The 18,804-nt window shown below is 39.1% G+C and overlaps 1 protein-coding gene and 1 pseudogene across 1 annotated transcript in view; one reads left to right on the forward strand and one right to left on the reverse strand.

Annotated features, from left to right (window-relative positions):
* LOC141729611 (unconventional myosin-VI-like) overlaps positions 1 to 6,355 on the forward strand; it is a 32,198-nt gene extending 25,843 nt beyond the window's left edge. Inside the window, exons 14-15 of the mRNA XM_074544317.1 lie at positions 1,464 to 1,682; positions 3,085 to 6,355. Of these exons, the coding sequence (XP_074400418.1) occupies positions 1,464 to 1,682; positions 3,085 to 3,284 (419 nt within the window). The 3' untranslated portion in view covers positions 3,285 to 6,355. The remainder of the gene's footprint in view (positions 1 to 1,463; positions 1,683 to 3,084) is intronic.
* Positions 1 to 18,804, reverse strand: part of LOC141729581 (uncharacterized) — a 425,427-nt pseudogene that overhangs the window by 220,009 nt on the left and 186,614 nt on the right.

Here is an 18,804-nt window from a genome sequence, read left to right on the forward strand (position 1 = left end):
CTGTCTTCCTGTAAGGTGTGTGTTTTATCAGAGTTGATGTATAAAAGTAGCATTCATGTGTTAAAATCTGGGTGCTTTTTTCCTATGTTTGTTGTTAATGCACACATTAGAAAAAGGAGATTTGATGTGTATGACATATAGGGGTTTGTTAAAGTTCTGCTCTTCAGGTTTAGAAAAACTATTTTTGCTTGAATCTAGGCAAAAGAAATTTCAAGGTGTAGTTGCTAGTCTGTATTAGTTCTGTTCATGACTGTAAAAATAAGTTATTAAAAGTAATTGTAATTTTTCATATTAATAAATGTTAGCTCAGAAATTCTTTTTGTTGCTCAATACACAAGGAAAAAAATTGAATTCACTTTTAATTACTCCTTTTATGCTGAAACATATAAAAAGTTAATCCTGATTTTCTTCTGTAGAGATGGTAAAGGTTCTTAAGCAGGGTATCTGTAACAGTGGTGTAAACCACTAAAACAAGATCAGTAACAAACTTTTGCAGGGGCAGTTATTAAAGGAAAGAATGTTGCTTTTAAGAGCATTTACTATTTAAAATCGATTATGATAGTGTATATGTAAGATTAAGAAGGTTGATCATTTGATGAATTAACATAGAGAGTATCTGCTTTTATTTGAAAGTGAGTTTCTCTCTAGAGTCTGAAATATGGGGAACTCAAAAAGTCCAAAAATGCATGTGGAAAATATTTACCAAAAATATATATGAAACTTGAACAAATTTCATGTAACTTTCTCCTTTAGAAGTTTAGTCAGCTGATCTTAATGGTTGGAAATTAAAAATTCCTTGAAAAAAGAAAGCAGCCAGAAGTTACTTCTAATGCCAGATTTTGACTTATAGAAATCTAAGCAGAAAATTGTTTGGTGGCAGCTTTGTAATAAGCAGTATTTATTGTCAACATTTCTATTAACAAATTAGTAATTTCTAACAGTATTATACATCCTTTTGTGTCGACTGTCAAACATCAAGTGATGCTTTTGTATGTTTGCAACTGAAAATGCTTCTGTGCGCTGTGATCTTTTTTTACAAAAAAATGGACTGAACTAAAGCAATTACTGATAAATGTTTCTGGTTGGTAAGAAATTTTACATGGCAAGTTTTACCTTAAATATTGATTAAAAGCAGAATATGTTATTTTATTTACTTAGTTTTGTTTAAATTTGCCATTGGGCAACATGTACAGGAGTTAACATGAGCCATTTCTGACCAGTGTTTTAGCTGTTGCAATTAACAGAATGCACATTATATGAGATGGAAATACTTTCTAGGTTTGCTGAGACTTCAGATGACCTTGAGAGATAATCTCTTGGGTTTTGGGGGAGGGTTTGTTTTCTTGTTTGTTTTGTTTGTTTGTTTGTTTTTTAATGTGCTGATTAATAAAGGAAGTAATATGGCTTTCTTGTTTTCTAATTGCTTTGTTCACTTATTTTTGGGGGGATGTTTTGAATGATAGCACAACAGAACCCCGCAGCCCAGCTCCCGGGCAGACAACAAGAGATTGAAATAAACAGGCAGCAGCGCTACTTCCGCATTCCCTTCATCCGCCCCGCGGACCAGTACAAGGACCCCCAGAACAAGAAGAAGGGCTGGTGGTACGCACACTTCGATGGGCCCTGGATTGCTCGGCAAATGGAGCTTCACCCTGACAAGGCACCCATTCTGCTTGTAGCAGGTTGGTGTTGAAACTTGGAGAAGGTTCAGAGTTGATAACAAACTTCAGAAAAAGAGGATGAAGTTCCAAGTTCCCCACCTTCCTTCCTCCCTGCCTTCCTTCCTCCCTGCCTTCCTTCCCTCCCTCCCTTTCTCTGTTCTTTCTTATCTGGGCAGAATTTGAGGATTTGGGACTGCTGCTGATGGTGGCCAAATGTTTCAGAATATCACTGGGACATGTAACTGGTCCTATGTTTTACTTCTACACGTACTTCAATTTGGGAAGCCATAGACAGTGGGAAATCAAATGGAAAGAGTTGTATTATTACAAACCCTCAGACTATTCATTGAACTGGAGACAGTGTGAAGATAAAACATCACAATTTATCTGGGAAAGGTCTACTCATTATTATACTGTTTTTAAGTTAGCTGTAAAGAATTACAAGCAGTTTGTATCAAAACAATTTGTGCATATGTTACATTGTCTGTCTAATAGCAAGGCTAATAGCAAGCTGATGCTTTTACCCTATTTATGCTACTTAGTATGGGAAAATAGCTTTTTAATCTTAAAAATTTAGAATAAATGTTGCAATGGATAGGTAGAGATTTATCTGGTAGTGAAATGTATCCTCCTTTTCTGGAGGGTAAGGAACAGGGGAGAAAACACTGGAGAAATGCTGCTTACGCTTCTGTGTTTTGAGATTTTGTATTTAACTTAGAGACTGAGGAAAGGCCATAGCCAATTTGTTTCACTACAGGATTATGCTTTACTGGCAACAAAAGTTTGTTTTCTGCAAATTATTTTAAGTAGAATTCCTTATACCAGCTGTTGCTGTTCAGTGCCAAAGCCCATAGCTAAAAGTAGCAGTGCTGTCGTTGAGTACCTGTTAAAAATAAGATTACGATTTAGTTTGTGAGCTACATATATAATTTCATTGGATTGCCTACGTTGGTCCCACTGTTGGTTTTGTGTGGTAGGCTGACAGATTAGCTACTTGATCCAAAGTCTGGAATTCTTAGTTGCTTTAACCATAAGTAAAGCAGTTCACTATAAAGTGGCCTGAAACTGAAGGTATACGTAATCCAAATGTGGTTGTCATCCTGTAATGGGTTTCAGAAGAATGTATCGAGATGATGATCTTTCGGCTTCTTCCCTTTATTCCTTTTTGCTTGCTGTTTAAGCACAGCTTTGTCAATTGCAGCATCTGATATTAGTTTATTCTCATACTGTTTTAGTGTTCTCTGTGTAACAAAAAACCAGGAAACTGAAAAATGCCTGTATCTGAGGACTTCCTCGTAAGCTCTGAAGTCTACCAGCAAACCAGATCTACAGAGAGGAAATGTAATTAACAAAGATCTAATTTTTATTGATGGGATCTTTCAATGATGTAAAATATGTTTTCTTTTTCCCTTTACCATTTCAGGTAAGGATGACATGGATATGTGTGAGCTTAACCTTGAAGAGACTGGCTTAACCCGAAAGCGAGGTGCTGAAATTTTACCGAGGCAGTTTGAAGAGATTTGGGAACGCTGTGGAGGCATCCAGTATCTGCAAAACGCAATTGCAAGCAGACAAGCTCGCCCCACCTACGCTACGGCGATGCTGCAGAACCTGTTGAAATAAGCGGGCAGGAGCGTTCGCGATGAGAACCTGGCCTGCGATACAAAGGGAACAGTTCCTCTGTGCTACAGAGGGCCTAAACGTTCTGTAATCAGAGTAGAGATGTTTAATATAAAGTGAACAGATTTTATTAATCATGTGGTTTGTTAATTTGTACTTCATGATGTTTAATCTGTGTAGTGAACTTTACTAGGTATGAGGACCCTGAAGAAACTTCAGGCAGTGTAGTTTGCTGCATTTTGTTTTTATGTTGCATTTTCTTTAACAGTTTCTGTTATAACTCTTAATACTTTCAAGCAATCTGTCTGTACTTGGGTACATATTGCAAAGAACTGCACTGCAACCAGCTTTTTATAAGATTCCTTCTTTAAAACACTGAGTAGCTGGCTTCAAGTGGTGGCCTAGTAAAGAGAATATGCTATTTCTAATAACTGGAATTGTGAGGCCTTAGCTTTGACTTCTGTTATGGAGAAGTTGGAGTATACTTTTATATAATCTGAGACATTTTATGTCCTGATTTGCAAACTGGTTAGTGTCTGTATTTAATGATTTTTGTTTTTCCAGAACCTGATGGGAAATCCTCCTAAACTTGAGACCTATAAACCCCTATTAAATTCATTCTCTGTCTTGGTTTAAGAGAAACAGTTTTCTGTATGTTCCAAGAAAAGCATTCATATACGTCAAAATAGTATAATATTGGAGGTCCTCAAAGAATGTACTGCTCTTTAGGGCTTATACCACTTTTCTTGTAGATTTTTTTTCTCTCTTTTTAGTACAAATCTGCTTTGGACTTTATTTTTCTGATGACATTTCTATTAGTGATTCTTGGACAGTTTGTTTAGCCAGGTAGTGTAATTGCAACATATTACGCAAAATTGTCCAACCTTTGTATCTGAAGGTATATAAGATTAAGGATAGCACTAAGGGAAATATGTTCAGCTTTTTGCTGGCAGTATAACTGAACTGAGTATTGAGGCCTGAGCCTCAGAAATCCTCTTTATTTTAACTGTAACAAGGTATACAAGGTCTGTAACTTTTGTTAGACTGTATAAAAAATTGGTCCAACAACATAATGCATCTTAATAATATGTGCTGATGGAATAGATACAATTTTTAGTGTACTGAAATATCATAGTGACTTGGATGCTGAGCTATATATTAATCTCCTCTATCAAGTTTCATAGCTTGTAGCAGTTCCCTTATGAAACTGTTTGTTTGGGGAGTTTTTGTGGGTGAGAATCATTAATTTCATGCAGTTTTAAGAAGCATCTCTTTCATTTAAGTGAATGTTGCTTTACCTTGCTAGCCATTATTTCAACAAATTAAACATGATCATTTATTATCTCTCTTAATAGAAATCCAAAATATAAGTAGCTTGATGTCCAATTCATAGCTTGATTTAAAAATGAATTTTTGCCCTTTTTAATTGACAGTTTGCTTACAGTATGAAATAATTTCCACACTCCTTACTGAGCATGAAACCTCCTGGAAACTTTCATTTTTAAAAGGCATAAATATACTGAATTTTCAAGAGGGGTGATTCTGTAGCACAGAGAAAGGGCCTTGCTGACCTTAGACTATGGTTGCGTGCCACAGTCTGCTTGTTGTTATAAACACACTCCTCATGGGAATAATGTGGAGATATTGAAGTGGTATTTAACTTTCTACACACCCACTGCATCAGGGAATCTCAGCTTCTGCTGCAGACCCACTCTACTTCCTGGTCATGTGATTGCAAATGAGAAAATTGTTTTCATTTTACCTAAATTCTTCACTGAAACAGTCATTTTTGGCTGGAAGAGGAAAGAAGGGCATCAGACTACTGGCTGGGAAGTTGTGTGCAAACCTGTACAGTGTTGCGTGAGTTTAAAGGTGCAGCTTATGAAATTTAGATTACTGGTTTAATGTGTTACTGCATTGGAACCAAAATGTGACAGCTTCCAGTCCCCAAACACTTAACACTGCAAGAAGCTGTGCTCACTCATGCGATCCAAGGAAGAAAAATCACTGACCTGACCTGTGTGTGTTTCTGTCAGGTTTAGCTGCTTGAACTAACGCATTCCATCTCACTGTGTGTATCTTTAAAAATCCATGGATCTTATGAGACTGAATATTGTAAGCAAAGAACCTCAAATGCTTACATGTCTTAGGTATGTACACATATATGTGCTTAAATATTTTAGCATGTATGTGTGTAAATATACCTGCAGAGAACTTTAAATAAAATTTACTGCATGTTTCCACTCTCTTCATTTAGTTATGTCAGGATTTCCTTGATTGGCATTTGAAAGAAATTTTTTTCATCAGAATGGGTGTATGGAAATTTTTCTTTACTAAATGACTAACAAATATGAGCTATCATGAAAATAAAATGGACTTTGAAATAGTGGAAGAGGGTCTGGTGGCTGGACATCTTAAATGAGATGTTCCCCCCTCCCAGCATTGCTCCAGAAGTGTGCCTGAGGGAAGCAGAGCATGCATTCCAGAAATCGGGGTATTCTACTTTGCACAGTAGCAGACTGCTTTTTTTTTCCCTTTTTTCACTCCACGCCAAAAGCAGCTTCTGCTTTTAGTTTTACTTATCCTTTTGTGAAACATAATTAATTTTCAGTTAGTTTCAGATTATTTTATTTTTTTTACATGTCTGGTAATATTTAACTGCCTACCAATTGTTTCCATGGTCCTTTGTAATGTGTCAGATAATTATAGCTGGTTGATTTGGAGAGGAAATATAAAAGGAGGAGAGAGGGTTGATATTTAGGACTGTAGTATGACCTGATGCCTATCTGATTTATAATTATAGAGAAAATTATAGAGGTTTTGAAAGCACATTGACTTGGTTCTCTGCATGTTTCATTAAAAAAAAAATTCTTCCTGCCTGTCAGTGAAGCTGTCCATTATAGTTGAGATCCACAAAACAAAGAACAGGAAGAGAAGCACAACACTAAGCTGCATTCCTGACTAGGTGACCCAGGAATATGCATTTTCTTGAGAATGTTATTCTGAAGATCCTAAGGTCATTCAATACTTGTCTTTTATCCACTGATAAGATTGTGTTTTTTTTTACCTAGTTGAATCCTCTGGGTTTTTCTTCAAATATCTTTATTTAAAGTATTTAAATGACCTCTTAATACTATACTGAAAATTAAAAATAAAAAATAAACACATTCCATGTTGAAATCTTACTTGTATCTTCTTACTGTTTTGTCTTTGAAGAGTTGAAGTATAAGGGTTAATTAAGTTATGAGAAAGGCAAAAATATTCCTTTGCTGGTAATGTCTGCTGTTTTTCCATGTGATATTTTTGGTGCTTAAGCCTACTTTTTAAAGCTTTATTCTAGTAAAGATTTTATCTTTACTTTCTAACTACATACAGCAGGTATGATGTAGGCCATATAGGTCCCTGGGGAGCCTTGCTAAGGAATGGCACTGGGGGCTCCTTCATGCTCCCTGCAGGGACTGCAAGTTTTTCAAAGGACTTTGGGTTTGGCTTTTGCCTTGGAGTCTCTGAGAGGTTTGTGCAATAATAAAAAAAAAATCATGGCCTACAATTATCTGCTGTAATTAGTCCCTGGAGAGGCTTTGTCAGTAACAACACTCAGTGGGGCTCATTAATACTTTCACAGTATAGGAAAAGCCTCCTTTTTGTTCTTAAAATGCAGCTCTGGGGCAGCAAGAAATTAAGAAGGCAAAGTAGGGAAATTTCCAGTCATAGGTGATGAAAGGGTCATTGTATAGGATTTTCTTTTTCTGGAATGGCTTTACCAATTTAAAGTATTCTTTATTTAGAATTTATTCTTTAAAGCTCTCTAAAGAGATGGGAAGTATGGACAGTGTTATTGTGTCAACAGGAGCAGCAGGGCTTGGAGTCTGATGGGTTTATGGTTCTAGGGAGCTGGAAGGAAAATTTCTTGTTCCCTTTGGAGTTTGACAAAATTTATTCTATGCAATACTTGGCTACATATGTCTACAAAATTCCCTGGAATCTGTTCTCTAAGGGAGCTGAAGGGGAAGTGTGTGGTGTTTGTCTGCCCTGTCATCATTTTGTCTCTTCTATAAGGAAAGGATGTGATTTCTGATATCATGGTAATTAGCAGTGTGACTGGAAAGCAAATTTGGCTTCTGTATTTGATTGATGTCCTCTGCTCTTATTAAGGGATGGAGGTGATGTAGGACTGTGCTGGGATAGAATGGTGAAGGGCTTAACTGACAATCCTGCCCTTTCCAGAGATATTCCTGAGAGTTCTACCACTTTAACTGGCTGCTGGTCAAGAGGAGTCTGTGTTCCTGACAAAAGCTTTATAGGTTTTCTTTAATGTGTAGTTGGCTTATTGAAAGATGACATTTTATTTTTATTTTGTACTAACGTTATAGTTGAATAACTTACAAGTAACTTAAGGATTCTCTTGCCATCCCTAACAGCCCTGAGTTGGGAGTCTAATTTGGATTTTCTACACAGAGCAAAGTAAGATTTCCATTGCTGCACCATAGTAAAATAAATTAAATACTTCACTAAAACTGAGGTGTCCTGAAGTGGTGTCACCATCGTTGCTGCTGCTTCTCTGCTGGTGTTGGTGCTTCCAGCCTCAGTAAGGCTCTCTGGTCCTCTGCACAAACCCATGGAATTTATACCCAGCAGGGTTTTGCAGTCCAAATGGAGGAGTTCCCACTTGTTTATTCCTGTTCTTTAAGAAATAGAGTATTCAGGAACTAATAAGCAGGTGAGGTAAAGCTGAGAGTAATAAGCAACAGTGTGCTTGAGAGATGTCCCCAGAGAGCCTTTGTACCTGGACAGGCTGTCCTTGGAAGTGGAAAACTTCCAGACAGATATCCCCTGTCCCAGGTGTATATGGAATTATGGCTCAGTCCCTCTCTGCCTTGTTCCTAAACTAAACCAGACTGCAGGAAGCATTATTTTATTACTATTTCTTTTGCTGTAAACCACAGTTAAGGCCTGGAAAGTGTGAAGAAAAATGTTTTTCCTGCAAGACTGTTACTGCTTAGTCTCAAAAGAAATGCACTCTAGTACTGAAATTCCTAATCCCCCCCTTTTTGGGATAGGGGTTCCTGCCTGGCCTTGTCCTGGGAGGTTCTCAGTGAGCCCACAGAAGGGTAATTGGTGAGCAAACATTACACTCAGCACTGTTTGCTTCTCCTGTCCCAGCCAGCTGCTGTAGGATGGCTGAGCCTGGAGGTGAGACACTGCTCACATCCAAGGGCTCAGATTATTGTGTGGGAACAGCAGAGACAAAAGATCCTGGTGCTTAGAGGTACGCTAAATATATTTTTTTATTAAATAAAAAAAATCATTGCTGCCTTAAAAATAAGTGACTTTTGAGTTTAATATGGATTTTCATAAGTTCAGTTTTCAGTTCTTCAATGAGTACTTCCAATTATTTTACACATTTATTTATTCCTGCATAGTAAACATGCCAGCAAACCTGTGTTATAAATCCCCTAGTGAAATGTTAATTTGCTTCATTTTCCCTCTTCAGGTGCTGACTACAGTTTACATTTTGTCATTAATGCACTGAACAGGAGTTCCTGTAACTTTCTGAAACTCAAAATGTTAAAATTAAGCACCAACCCCAAATTGCCACTTGCTGCCTCTTTAGGATTCCTGCTTGTCCTCCCCAAATGTTGGAAGAAGCAACTGAATTTTTTTAGTAGCTTCTTGTGAATTTACTTGCTTTAATTGACATGCAATCACTTCACTGAAAAAGTGGAGACCTTGGATTACTGGTACATTGGGAAATCTGGAAGCTGTTCATTGTCCAAGATGCCATTTCCTGGAGCTGGCTGGATATCAGAGCTGTGATGCTGATGTAGCCAAAATAAGAGGGGCTGTGGAAGGAGCTGCCCACTGAGGAGGCTCTGTGATTCATTTCTGTGTGAGTTCAGAATCTTCCTGTGCTCAAACTGCTGAGCTTGGGAGTTCTCTGCTGTCATTTGTCTTTGTTTTAATGGGATTAAGTAATTATGTGTGCATTTTCTTTCAACTAACCAGCCTGATAAAAGCAGGCACAACTGAAGAGCCCATAAATTGTCAGCTCTTCTGTTCCAGCAGAAGCGCTTTGATGGCTCTGCAGATTTTATGTCTTGGTGCATATATTTAGCTGCCCTGCTAAGGTGAGTGAGACTAGAGAGCAGTTTATGTAATCGATGAGCTGAGGGTCTCCCCTGGGGAACGTGCCTGGGGGAAAGTGGATCTCAGCTCCAGGGCAGTTCCAAAGAAGAAATCCCTGGCCCTTCCAAGCAGAAAGAGAAGCTGTTCTTCCAAACACTGGATTAACTTCATTGGAACTAATCATGTTTGGTATTGATATTTTGACTGTATCAGTCTTGGGTTCAAATTTTGGTGCTGCTCTGCAAAACCTCTGCCTGTGTCCTGCAGCTGTTAGGACTCAGTAGTTTTTTGTAAGTTTGACATCCATCTGATTTTTCAGGTAGGAACTGCTCACTGTATCGTGGCATCTGCAACCCTTTGTGTTTAATGAATTCATCAGGTGTTTGCTATGTGATATCATCAAACCACTTAATTCTTTTCAGAACTTCATTCTTTCTGCATGGCATGTTTATGCATTCAATTTTATCTTTACTATTAATTCAAATTAAGTCTTGGTTTGAGAGTTTATGTAATCACTTTAATGAAGTGGCTGTGCCTGCTCACTGCTTCTTGTTTATTTTAAATATTGGTCTGGGGAAGTAAAGGTTTTAATGTATTCCAAGTTATAACCAGCAGTAACTATGCAATAGTCCTCTATTAATTCACTTTTAAGAGCTCTGCATATAAGATGACTTTTACGCTATTGTGCTGTCTCATAATTTCCTGTGAGAACAGGCTGCTGTTAATTTGTTTTCTTGTTAGTCCATATGTGTCAGAGGCAAAATTTGTCATTCCTCTTCTGGCTTGAAGTTGTGCTGTCAGCAGATCCACTTCTTTTCTGGAGTTTCCCTATTACACTTAACAGTGCAGTTTCTGCATTTTTGGGCTTGTGGCCACTTAATCCCAGGTATCAATTTAAATTAACATGTTAGGATGAGGATTTACTGCATCCTAAAAGTTACTTTTCTTGTCACTTATACAGTTTGTTAAAAGCTTTCTGTGGTTACTTTGCACATGTTAAGTGGTCTTGGTTTAAGAACAGTGACTTGTGATGGAAATCCACAACTTCCCAGTGCCTGTGGGGCCAGTAATCAGTCCAGCCCCCTTGTTTGCCTGTCTTACACATGGAACTGTTGGTGTCCTGGCTTCCTCCTGCAGTGGACAAGTTCTGTGGGAATGCTGAACTCTCAGATCCTTACACCCTCCTTTCCTGGCTGTTTGCAGAGGTTTGCAAACCACACCAGTGGCTGCTCTTGCTTTGGGATCTGGAGCTGCAGATCTGACTGGAACCAGGAACTGGGACCTGCCTCAGCCAAAGCTTTTGTGTTCAGCTTTCCCCCCCGGCCACCCGCTCTAAGCTGTGAAGTTATCCAGGATGTGTGTGCAGGATGTGGGATGGAGGAGGAGGAGGGAGCCCTGGTGTCAGTGCTGTGCTGAACAAGCAGGCAATGCAAATGTGAATGGAAGGGAAGGTTGGTTATTGCTCCACCTTGTCTCTGTGTTCTGGGAGCTGGGCAAATTGGGAAAAGGAGACAGAGCTGGTGTGGAGCTGTTTTAAACCAGCAGATACCCAGTTTCCCCTCCCCTTGCTCACACTACTCCCAGCTAAGTCTTTCTGCTAATCTTCATGTGATTAAGAATGTTGGATGGTGACACAAAGAACTCTACAAAGTAATGCTTAAGGATATCCCGCTGTGTGCATTTGATGCCACATCTGGGATGAGATTATAAATAAATAAATGAAAAGGAAAAAGAACAAAAGAAAATACAACCCTGAAATCCCATGAACTGTAACTTTTTTAAGCCTTTGAATATACAGTGCTTGAGGAAAATGGAAGAAGATATTTTGGACAAATATATTAGAAAAGAATACAGAATGCATTTGGAGTACAAAGACTCCCAGAGTTTTATTGGCTGTGGTTGTTGTCAGTGTTAACAAAACACAGTCAGCATGGCCCCAGTCTGTCACTGTGACATGTTGAGCATTTGCAGATGTAAATCCCCATCATATGTCAGAAACATGACATCTTGCAATCAAATAAAAACACACAGAAACTTGGGATTCACAGAACTTTCTGCCATGTACCATAACTCTGGCCATAGCTTCTGTTCAGCATCACAGCTGCCCAGTGGATAAAGGGAATTTTCAAAACCATATGTGCTGTGAAAATGAGGCTGTTTATGTAAGGATAGTTTATTTAATGGGAGCTTTGCAAAGAATTGACTGTGCTGTGCAGTGTCCAAGAGGGTGAGACATAAAGGAAGTGCCAGGCACAGCCATCATAACCTAAAATCCCATCATGAGACTTTTGTGGAAGTGGATTGAGTTTTTCAGAGGTCAGTATTTCATTGCTGCCAAAAGAACCCATTTTGTACATCCCAGAAGGGGCAGAGCAGTGAGAATTGGTGATTGCCCAGCATTAATTGTTCCTCAGTACCAGTGTGATAGTTGGGTTTGTCACTCACCTGCTGGGGTGCATTGCATGGGTGGCATTAGGCCCTGGTGCTTATTCCCCTCAGGAGGCACCATTTGTTGTGACAGCAGGTATTTGTGTCACATGCCCTGCTTTGGGTGTGTGAGGGTTGTGTTGCACCCTGACCCTGGTGTGCAGGCACAGCAACGTGTTCAGCACATGTGGCTGAGCTGAGCTGGTTGTAGCCGAGTTCCTCCTCTGTAGGGCTGGGGGCAGCTGCCAAATGGCTGCAAATCACCCCTAAATGCTGAGAGTCCCTGGGTTTCAGCTTTGAGGTTTTCATGGCTTTGAGGTTTGAAGAGCTGGAGGTGTGTGGGTTCTAACTGGATGCACATTTCCTTGGATTCCATGGATTTCCTACTCTGAACAGCAGTGGTTCTGTGAAGGACTGCCTGTGCTCCTGGCCCATCCATTAAGCTAGACCATCAACCACCCTTCTCTCTCCGAGTTACTAAATATTTTAACATTTCATCAATATTTATTAAATAAAAAACGACTAGCACTATGGAATCCAAATATAAAGGGGCTTTTTTGGCTGTTATCTGGAATAGAGTTGGGAAAAGATAAGTAGCCTTTACTGCCTCTTGGATTCCTTTCTGATTTAGCCTTGTAGGAAACGTGGTCATGCTTGGCTTTGTGTTGTTCTGGTTTAAAACTAAACCACCGGATTCTCTGATTTACATAGCAGAAATGATTTAGCTATTATTCTATTTACATTACTATTTCCCTGTGTATTTGTTAGGCAAATGAATTCCTTGTTAAATGGCTGGGAAGAGGATTTCGAAACACTGGGATTAGTTCCTTTCTTTTGGAAGAAATAGTTAACAAATAGGAAAATGCTCGTGGAGAGCCGAGTTTCTGGCAAGCCCCGGCGGTACAGAGTGTACTGAGCTGGAAATGTTGCCGAGTTAGCACAAACTGTCTGATATAAAAAGCACGTTTTTGTTATAAACACTGCCTGCTCAATAGAGTTGTTGGTCTTACAGAACAGCTTTAAACAGGGACTGTTGCTTTTGAGTAATATTAAATATTTGTCTTCTGGTGAATGGTTTCTTAGGAAAAATCACTGTAGATAGCAAACAAACCAATTCTTTTATTATCCAGTATAAGTGCATTTGAACTTCCTTGTTTTTATCTTGACTGTTTCACTTGAATTTATATGTTTTTGGAGAGGTTATTTTTCACTTGAAAAAGTTTTGGGTTATTTTTCTTCAAAAAAAAAAAGTATTTGTACAGGTGTCTTCAGATTTCAAAACAGGCTTTGTTCTTTCTGAGCTTTGTCTTGTTTTTCTGGCTTTGTACTGACACTTTGTGGCTGTTTCTGTGGTGTTTCAAATGACAGGAGTCACAACAGCAATGGAAAATAGCAACTTAAATAAACATTTTCAGGAAGTATAAAGCAGGGTGAGTGTGGAAACCTTCCCCAGCTCAAAGTCTGTACAAATGTTTTCTACAGCTCTGCCCTGGGAGTAGATTTATAGGAGGGAGATATGAGGCTTTTAGATTTATTTTCTGTGGCTTTTTTTCAGTAGTAAATGCTGTGAACAAGATGTCTCTAGACACTGTATTTTGTGAACAATCTGGTGGGTATTAACTTATAATAAGCATCAAACTTTCTTTTTACTGTACAGGGTGATTGCTGTATTCTCAATTCTAGGCTGTGTCACCATTCCTCACTTGATCCTGCAGTGTATAAATTACTTTTTCCCAGCTGTCTCTGTATATGCAATCAAGAGTGTGATGCCATCCTTTTTCTTTCTTTTCTTTGTGTTGTGTGGTAGTACACAGTAAGAACAGGATGGAAAAACAAGATAATTTTGGAGCCAAGTTCCTTTTTTTTTTTTTAGTTATGAGAGCTGGTTTAGAGTCAGAGATGATAATTTCTATCTGTGTGAAGATTTGTGGCTGTGTTGGAAGAAGAGCACAACACATTAATTGAACTTCTCTTTAACATTCCTCCCCAATATCCCATCCATCCCTGCCCTCTGGCAGTGGGAAGTGGCTCCCTGTGCCCTGGCCCTCCAGGCCCTTCTTTCATTTAGGACATTTCTGAGTGTCCACTTGGAAGAAACTTTGTGGAGGGTAAAAAAGCACTGAGGAGCAGCTTTGGGTTTAGATCATAACTGAGCAACGTGTTTATCCTCTCCTTAACAACAAGGCAAATCTAATTACTTAATGCTTAACCAACGAATCAAAGCAAACCTTAATCCATGCCTTTTCTTTTGTGCAAATTAAGTGGGCATGTCATTATTTAAATATCCCACAAGATTCTGGAAAATTTGATTAAACCTGCTAAGAAAACCTTGTGAAATGCAGGAGAGGTGAAGGAAGAATTGCACTGCAATTGAGCATAAATAATTATTTTTATCAAATAGCATTGCTCAGTAATGATGTGTGTGATTATATTTCTTTTCTTCGTTGCTTGTTTTGTTGAGGTTTGTGTTTTTACTTCTGTAAGTGTCAGTCTCCTGCTGTCTGTTCGGGGGAGGTGCTGTGCAGTCAAATACTTTTTGAGTAAGGAAAAAAGGAACTTGTTTATTGCTGATAATCCAGCCAGACATCAAGGGAAGAAAATATCAAAGGGAAACTTATTAGTAGTCAGCCAATTTTGTTTGGAAATGAAAGATTTGGAAATTGCAGGCCAGTCTGAAAGGAAGCTGGAAAGCTGTTGTTCTCCCTGTAAAACATGGCCTTTTTCACTTGAAATGTGCATTTTGAGAGCCCCTGGCTGTTTGTCCTTGCACACTCGCCCTCTGTGGATTCCTGTGCCTTGCCACTGGGTAAATGATTAGCAATGGGAAAATGTTCACAAGAAATACTTTGGAATGTTAATTGTAAATCTAATTATTTCCTTCTAAAATGAACCTGAAGCAAATTTCTAGTAACTGTTATTAGGAGGAAAGAGAGGTGGGAGTATAAAGTGGCTGAAACTTGGGGTAGTTGAAAGGGGATCTGGTGATTTGGGCAGAAAGGAGACTTTCCACTGCAATTTCTAAGACATTTTGAAGGATAATTGAAAGGGAGATTTTGTTTCAGAATACTCCATAGCTTTATTTTAACTGTGTTCCATGGAGTCACACAATCATTTAGGTTGAAAAAGACTTTTGAGATCAGGATATTTTGCAGCTTATAATGGAGCAGCTCATGGGATCAGGTTGTGAAGCTGATGCATTTCTCCTCAGAAATAGTTTTAATTAAACTGTTCGAATTTTAGATCAAAAAATTTATTTGGAAAACTGAAGGAAATGCAGTTTTGGCTTCCTGTGTTTGACTGGGGGATGTGTGGGCAGCTCTTGTGTCAATCAGTGCTCATTTAGTGTGGGAGTACAGGTGGGTCAGAACTCACCTCCTCTGACACCCAGTTAAAAACCCAACACACAGAAAGCTCACAACACCCTTATCCCCCCAACAGCTCACACCTGATTTGAAGTTTTCAGCTCCTCTCTTTTTAAATTTAATTTTAAAATTGAAATATCTTGGAATTTATTGGCCAGTGTAATATTATTTCAGCAGAAAAGTGCAAGAAAAGAGTCCCAAAAGAACTCAGGCAAACTTTAAAGTTAGCAACAAAACTGAAAAATAAAAACTTCAAGCAATGCTTGCTACGAATTCTCTTGTTTTGCTACTAGTAATTTAGAGACTCGTTTGCTGTTTTCTAAAATACAGGAGAAACTACACAAGTAAGGGCTTGGCAAAACAGAAGTTCTGCCAAAGCATAAACAGTTGTGTGTTTGTATCCCTGTGTGTCTGCAAAACTGGGAGGTCAGGATCATCCTTCCTGTTTCAAGTGGGATGTAAAACTCACCCTGAATTTTTAGTGAATATCTGGAACTCTGTGCGTGTTGAAGGTGGATGTAAGAAATGCTGATGATCATGGGGAGGAATAAAGTTGTTCTAAACTGGGTTAGAAATTACTCCTTCCCACCCCCTTTTGGTGTTTGATATAAAAAAAGAATCTGGTAGAAGATCTCTTTGCTCATTCTGCCCCAACAAACCACAAGAAGAGAAGCTGTTTTTAACTAGATGACATACTTAGTAGTTGCCTTGCCAAAAAAACTTTTTCCTTTCAAACTGGAAATAGTTTTTTGTTCTGAAATAATGATCTTTATTATCTGCATCACTTTTTTTTTTTTTCCTCTGAAGCTGGTCCCTTCTTCGTGGAAGTTTATTTTTGTAAGGCTTTTCCAGATTTAGGAACTGCATTTGGTGACTCATAGGATTTTTTTTCCTTTGCTTTCTGCCAGGTAGGAGCAGCTGTGTACTTGGTAATTAGCTTACTCTGCCTTTGCTTAACCACTGTGCTCTCACTGTATTCTGGCTGAGGGGGAAAATGCTGCATTTTTCTCCTGTTTGTTTTTTGTGTTCAGTCTACAAAAGCCAGTTTCACCAAGCCCTTGAAACAGCCAGAATATTTAAACAGATCATTGAAGTAAAAGGAGGGCTGGAGAACTGCTGTAAATAATTCTTTTTTTTCCCCTCCCTCTGTGTTCACTTTCTCTGAACATGGTCATTCTGGACAGTATTGTAAGAGCACAGAGGCAAAAAAAAGCAGATGGTTACTATAGTTTCAGTGAATGGAGCCAGTTTTACTTGGCTGAAGGTATTTTCTAATTTCTGTCCTCTTGCCTAACATTCATGAAAGGCCCTTCTGAGCGCATTGAAGTCCTGACTGTTTTCATATAACATTTGATGTCTTTTACCTATAAAAGCACAAGGACCATCTCTGATGTTTTTAAGTACATCCTTATGCCCAGGGTTTTATTGCCACTGTGGTTGACTCACATCTGTGGAGGAGCACAGCCACTTTCCTTATGCCTTGTCCAGAGGATCTGTGGCTGCCCCTGGATCCCTGGCAGTGCCCAAGGCCGGGCTGGATGGGGCTTGGAGCAGCCTGGGATAGTGGAAGGTGTCCCTGCCATGGCAGGGGGTGGCACTGGAGGGGCTTTAAGGTCCCCCCAACCCAGTCCATGGTTCTGGAATTCAGTGACAAGCACCTGTAACCATGGGCAGAGTTGGGTACACTTGAAATTCAGGAAAAAAAGAGCAGCCACAGCTTCCTTGTACCCAGCTAGGGCTGTGCTATGGGAAATTAATTGGGATTGCAGAGGAAGTGATTAGATGACATTTTCAGGAAGCTGCAGTATGTCTGTGGTCATCTAGTAGATGATGATGAGGATGAAGCTGTGTTATGATTAAATAGACACTTGAAAATGTGAACGTTTGCTGTTGTTTCATTAAATGAGCATCTGCTGCAGCCTTGTTATTTTAAAGCTCATTTTACAGTGCTTACATCTGAATTTTTATTGTGAATTGCATAAAGCAAACTTTTCTCCTTGTCTAAATGTGGCTTCTTATGTTGTGAGATCGTAATGGCCTTTGTGTGAAACTTGCTGTGTCCTGCCCTAAAGCTTTGTCAGGTCTGTGACAGCCGATTTGGTAGCTGTGAATAGCAGTGAACCCAGCTGAAATTCCTGTCACTTGAGGGGCTCAGGAGGAAGAATACTCAGCAACAGCCTCCCCTCCACCAGGATGAAGGATCTGCACAAATGTCTGCCAAGGAGAAATTGCAAGAGATGGCATTTGCAGTATCTGCAACATTTTATTTTGCTTGGTGTTTAATATTGAAGCCTGAAATGGGTAGAAGAGGTTTTGCAGAGCACAAGGGCTGACAGCAGCATCCCCAGGTGGGTCTGTGCATTTTGTCACTGCCAGATGCACATGGATGTGCTTTGTTCCTGTTCCTGGTGTTGTGGAGCAGAGTTTGACAGAAGTTATCTATTTTAGTGTGTGCACACAAGTGCAGATACCAGTGTTCAGGCAGAGGGCTGAAAATTACAGCTTAAATCTTTGATTTAAATTCCATGGAAGTTTCATGAAACTTGCATGACTTTCTGAGAGCACAATTGCAAAACACTCAAAAAACAAAGTCCAAGACAAGTTTTGTGGCTTAGGTTTGTTCAGTTCTTCTTTCCACACCCCCTGTGCTTGTTCTGAACCTGCCGTCAGGAGTTTGGCATCAGGGGAGACAAAGGTGGTATTTTACAAGGTCTCTGACTCTAAGGAGATGTGGCCAGTGGGGCTTTGGGGCTTGTTGTGTTTGTTTTCTTTTTTCTTTTCCCAACCCTTATCTCCCAGCTGCCTGATGGCAGGAATTTACTGCAGAGCTCTGACCTCTGCCCTGCTGGCCCAGGCACAACCTGGAGTAACACTTTAAACCCTGAGTGGCTCTGTAGTAGTTGGCAGACTTGTGGAAAAGGATTTTTGTTCAGAAGTCATGCCAAAAAATATTTTTCAACTTTAAAAAAAACCATTTGTTATAAATTCAGGTGTTTTAATCAGAATTGGTGTTTACCATGGCATCACTGCAGTGATTCCTCTTTGCAATTGCTGAGGTTTCAGCTCATGGCTTGAGTTCTTAAGCCATGGGGAAGCAGAAACCCTTTGGCTGATATTTTTTAATTACTTTAGTAGCTGAGGAGTATTTGTATGTATCCACACAAATATATATATTTAATATATAAGAAAAGCAGCATTTGGTTGGAGTACTAAGCATCTGTTGTGCTTCAAATTCAATTAGCAACTCAACATCTTCATAAAAATACCCAGCACTGTTCACAGTTAATGAGTATTTAATTTTATTAAGGTGCACACTTGGGGTGTGTGTGGGCATGTGAATCCAGAAAACACTTGGAGTTTGCTAATTGTACACTACTCATACTGTATTAAAAATCAGATTTTAGTATTGCTCTGCACTGTGCATTGTGACTTTGGCATTTCTCAGGTGTTCATTTTGGCAGTATTGCTGTTTTCTGATAATTTTTTCAGTATTTGAATTGGCATGTAGAACTGAGTGAAGTAAACAATCCCAACTATTTTAAATTACAGTTATGATTTGTTTTTTAAGATTGGATGAAAATCAGCTTAAACCTCCTTTGTGCCAACAC

This window comes from Zonotrichia albicollis, chromosome 7 (genome assembly GCF_047830755.1).
Source record: "Zonotrichia albicollis isolate bZonAlb1 chromosome 7, bZonAlb1.hap1, whole genome shotgun sequence".
NCBI lineage: Eukaryota > Metazoa > Chordata > Aves > Passeriformes > Passerellidae > Zonotrichia > Zonotrichia albicollis.